A 4,796-nucleotide genomic window follows, 5' to 3' on the forward strand; every position below is an offset into this window, starting at 1 on the left:
TCATCCATCGGTACAGTACCGTCGCTCTTTTTCGTCTTTTTGCTGTTCGATGTCACTTCCAAAAGCACCTTCCTCTTGGAAATCCCCGGTTTTTGGCCATCAGTTGAGGCCTCAACCTTCCTTTTGGAAATTCCCACTTTTTTGCCTGCTTGAGCCGCAGGTAGGGCGATATTGCCGGCGTTTTGCGCCGGGACGCGACGAGTCATGTTGAATCAGACAACCTTCTCCAACGAATGCTCGGATAACAATGCCGAATGTGTTTTGTCCAGCCGGATGCAAAATATTTGGCGCCGACAAACTAGGTGATCTTCAGGGGAACGCCAGCTGGATGGATGTTTTCAAACAGGTTAAATCACTGTTCGTGCGGATTAACCTTGTCCTCGTGCAACACGACCAGCCAAGAAAACTCAGCGTACCTGACAGGACTGGTTCATTTGATCTGCCATTGATGGAAGCGGCAAGCGGTGCTTCCATCATCGGGCTGAAACAGATGAACTCGCGCATCCACAGAGTTCCGGAAGTGGACCAACCCGTGTTGGTTCATCATCACCAACATATCAATGATCCGCAGACTCACGATCGGTGCTAGTCCGTGGAAAATGAAGGAAAATTCTTTTTAAACACCATCAACTTATTTTAACAATAAAAACGTTGAACAAAGCAGAAGAGAACAGACGAGATGACGAAAAACAAAAAAAAAAAAACAAGGTAGTTTGATACGTTGACAGAAATCCAGAAAATCTGGCCAAAAATACACGTTATGGAAAAAATGCTCATTGAAATATACTAAACTCTTTATTTACTCAGTATTCTTCCCGAAACGTGTTCCTTGCAAGTACGGTTGGTGTCTTGGATGAAAGGGTGGGCCACGGTCAGCTGGAGGTACTCATAATCAAGTTCGATTCCACTCAAAATCAAGTTCGAATCTCGAAATGAAAATGAGTGGTTTTCTAAACTTGATTTAGAGTGGATTGTTTACTCAAACGGCAGTTCAAAAGCCGAACTTGTCATTTTTAATGACGTTTTAGTTTTCCGCACAGTCTTTCAAGTTTTGCCGCTGAGTTCAGTTAGATACAGGTAAGTTCCTTTTCAAACTTTCCGGATCTAGTTCCGGGTTGTCTCAAAGGGGCAAATACAGTTATGCACCTTGCGGATTATTTTTCTCCTCCGTCTAGTTTTGCACCTTCCGAGTTGTCCGGAAGAGGCAAAAAACTTCCTCCTCCAACATATTTTGCTACGTCCGGACAATTCGGATGGCCAAAAAAATTGTTCGGACGTTGCAAAATATGTTGGAGGAAGAAGTTTTCTCTTTGTTTTTGCCTCTTCCGGACAATCCGGAAGGTGCAATCCAAGACGGAAGAGAAAAATAATCCTTTGTTTTTGACATTTCAAATTGGTCGGAAAATGCAAACACGCTTTCTTTCAACAGAATTTCGTAACAGTTACTGATCGCGGAATTCGACGCGGACGGTCGGAATTGGTTCGCTGGGTCAACGCGGATGGTCGGAACTGTCGTGGGGGAAAAAGTTGGGGTTTATCCTCCAGCGCAAACCCGAAAAAACGAAAAAAAAAACAAACCACTCCCACTGGATTGTGTCCAAATGGTGGTCCGACGGAAGCTGCAACTGTGACTCCTCGTAATATCGATGACCGCTCCAGCACCTCGGGTTCAATCTGTTTCCGCGATTGGACCGTCAGCTAACCGGTAAGTACTCAAACTTTTTTTCATAAAAGTTACTTATAATGTAATTTTCCTTATTTCCCTCTATTCCTTCAGATACTACTCCAAGAGCCTAGCTACGAGACAATCACCTTTCCATTTTGCCCACTCGCACGCTTAAGACGCCACTCTCCTACGCCGGGGAGATGCTCGTGACGCACGACGCGACCAGGACCGCGTACAATCTGTTCAAAACGTGCCCCGGCCCGCAGTCGGTCGGCAACCTCGGCCATCTGGACAATTTTAATCCACCTACCGCGGACGAACTTGCTGCTGCTGAAGTGCCGAAGTAGAAGTTAGGTTTTGGAGGTGTTTGGGTCGTCGCTGGTGAGCAAACCAGCTGCCGGTTGAAATGACTTTGCCGACTATGCGGCGTTTGGATCGGTGCCTGTGCCGGCGGCTCCTTAGACGATGTTAGGTGTTAGAGTTCGGTGGCCAAAACTTTCACCACGCCTGCGTTTATTGCCGACACCAGCACGATTCAATGATTGGCCAACTCTAACACATGTGGAGCAACCCATTCCAACTGCAGCCGATGGAATGTTTGCCAAGTTGGTCACTTACAATACGTCTCTTCGTCATCGTCCACGCCAACGGCCAACTACACCCAGCCAACGTAATCTTCCCCAGGATCATCTACGATGGTCTCAGCTGCGCCTTCAGTCTCAACATCACCTATTCCAGCGCCCAACAAGCAAGCTTCTCTAGATACCCCGGTGTCGAAGGCCGATGTGGTTCAGCCTTCAGCACCAACTCCACGGGCCCATATCGGATCCGTCTCAAGCAGATAAATCACCAAAATCGGACAACCTCCAGCTCGCGCCAGCATTACACTTTCGTAAGTACTTCATACCGCGCACACTTCTTACGCGGCAGTAACAATATCGACACCAGCAGCAGCGCCGGTCCAATCGACAGCCAGGGATACAAACTTCGTTTGCTTCTTCCTCTTTAGCAGCAGCATCCGCAGGGCATCATGATGAAGGGAATCACCGAGGACCGCACCACCACTATCAAGCGTCGCAAGTCGGCGGCGGGGACGGAGAAGGTCGGGGTCATGGACACGTAACCGGACCCGGTGGATCACATTGCGTTACCGGAGCGTTTGTGCTCGAGGACGAACTGCTGCAGGTAGGATTAGTTAGTGGTTAGGAAGAAGTTCACCAGTTGAACGTTTCTTTTTTTGTTTCTCCTCTCAGGTGGGTGCGTCGAAGGCATCAGGTTACTGTGGAATCCGTCGCCAAATGAGTAGAACGTCATCAAATCGCCACAGCAGTCGGGTCCCCCGCCGAGCGGGCTAGCCAATCATCAACACATCGTCCAGATCCGAGAAATTGGACCGGCCAGATCCGTAGACTACGGTAGTTTGATGAACTCGCGCGATCATTCACCACCGTTGGAAGAAAGTTTGAGGCCACATACCTCAATGTTTGACGCGTTGGCATCTCAGATCTGCTCGGATCTGCTTCAGTCATCCTATCAAAGCCACATGAAACAGGCCGCGGGAAGCAAACTATGTGGCACGAACCCAAAACATCGTCCTTTTCGGCAATTCCCCCTTCGCAGAACCATCAATCGGCAAACTGTCGAACCATGTCCCGGACCGATCGGAAAGTACCAGAACCTTTCACCAAACGGATGGGGCCCTGGAATGCCACCCTGCCGGGGAAGCAACCAGCAGTCACATGCAATCGCGGCGGAGGAATTGGCAGCAACCGACCAGGACCACCAATCGCGTGAAAAAAGGAGAACGATGGGATTTTATTTATTATAATACGTTCTTCGACAAAAAATCAAGAATAGGAAAGAATTAGTGCAATTTGTTCGATCAAACATCCTTGATCATAAGTCAAATTTGAGCTGCAAATTTGTTTAGGTAAATCTTGATTATCTCCACAGCTCTTTTATCTTTACTCCGTTGAATTTAGATTTTGATGAGTTTTTATACGCATTATTTTTATGTTTTGTCTTGCTGCATTTCAAATACATGCTTTATTTATTCAATACAAAGCTCATAGCATGGATTTTAACGGTGCAGCCCAGGCAATACACATCCCAATGCTAATGAAAATTACATCAGATTCTAGATTCAACGGAGCAAAAAATTTTTTTGGATTGGGTAAATTTACGTAGATTTCATCGGAAATTTACATTTTTTCGTGACAGTTTTGTTCGGTACGTTTACATCGGATGGCATTTAAATTTCCGATGAAGTTCATGTAAATTAGCATCATTAATGACGTGCACTTTTGGTACATCATAAATGATGTAAATTTACCGGATTTTTTTTTCTGTGTAGTTTATTGTAAACTTATGGTACGTTCGTTTAAAGAGCCGGTGCGGCACTGAGTGACGCACTTGTCGGTGCCAGTTTTGGTTCAATCGAACGTCATTTGTCAGTGTGCGTGGAACTCGCATGAAACTGAAAAATATATCGAAAAGCACTAGAGTTTCAGTTCCAAGATGGCGGTGAAACTCGTGCGGAACTAGCGCGAGTTTCTTCAAACAAACACTTTGAAAGCTCTGAGTGCGGCACTCAGTGCGAAACTAGCCCTCAAACGAACGTACCATTATAGAAACAGACCCCCAAAATTCGTTTTCAATACTGAGATATTCCATAAAAACCAAAAAAAAAACTTCGTGCATTTTTGTCACTTTCCATATGAAAGAAGTTTCAAACTTGTCGTGCTATCTTGACACAGCCTGAAATTTGATGTAAGTGCGACAATTGGGTACTAAAGCCCTATGTAAATTTTTATGAACAACTGTAAAAACACGATAAAAAAACCATTTGTGATCACTTTTTTTTCATTTTAATGCTAAAAATAATATTGACAAGACAACATTTTTTCGATGGATCAACTATGGTCCCCTTGGAACGGGCTGTCAAGTAGGACCTTTCCTGTCAAGAAGGACCGTGAAGTTAATTTTTTAACTGGTGGATCAATTCTCAAATTTAGTTCTCGGCTTATCAGTCCCAGTAGCAAGTAAAACGAAAATTTTGTTTTACCTTTCGATATACATAATATCATTTTCAAGGGTTATTTAAAAATTGAATTAAAAATCCATTTTAAAT

The 4,796-nt window shown here is 44.9% G+C and overlaps 1 protein-coding gene across 2 annotated transcripts; it reads left to right on the plus strand.

Annotated features, from left to right (window-relative positions):
• The first annotated feature begins 255 nt into the window (after positions 1 to 255).
• Positions 256 to 4,013, plus strand: LOC120431082 (uncharacterized). Of its 2 annotated transcripts, none has more exons than XM_039596237.2 (4): positions 256 to 1,705; positions 1,778 to 2,558; positions 2,676 to 2,851; positions 2,920 to 4,013. In XM_039596237.2, the coding sequence occupies exons 2-3, from the start codon at positions 2,226 to 2,228 to the stop codon at positions 2,787 to 2,789; spliced, it is 447 nt and encodes a 148-aa protein (XP_039452171.2). In that variant the 5' UTR covers positions 256 to 1,705; positions 1,778 to 2,225; the 3' UTR covers positions 2,790 to 2,851; positions 2,920 to 4,013. The 2 variants fall into 2 exon arrangements, with proteins under 2 accessions (XP_039452171.2, XP_039452172.2); XM_039596238.2 differs by having other exon boundaries at positions 2,679 to 2,851.
• The last annotated feature ends 783 nt before the right edge of the window (positions 4,014 to 4,796 follow it).

Source organism: Culex pipiens, chromosome 1 (genome assembly GCF_016801865.2).
Source record: "Culex pipiens pallens isolate TS chromosome 1, TS_CPP_V2, whole genome shotgun sequence".
Classification (NCBI taxonomy): Eukaryota; Metazoa; Arthropoda; class Insecta; order Diptera; family Culicidae; genus Culex; species Culex pipiens.

What these genes read in the sequence shown, in the direction of transcription:
- LOC120431082 (XM_039596237.2), top strand. Translation starts at nt 2,226, where the DNA reads ATGTGGAGCAACCCATTCCAACTGCAGCCGATGGAATGTTTGCCAAGT. An exon ending in CGCGCCAGCATTACACTTTC is followed by an intron (nt 2,559 to 2,675) that starts GTAAGTACTTCA and finishes CTTCCTCTTTAG; the next exon opens with CAGCAGCATCCGCAGGGCAT.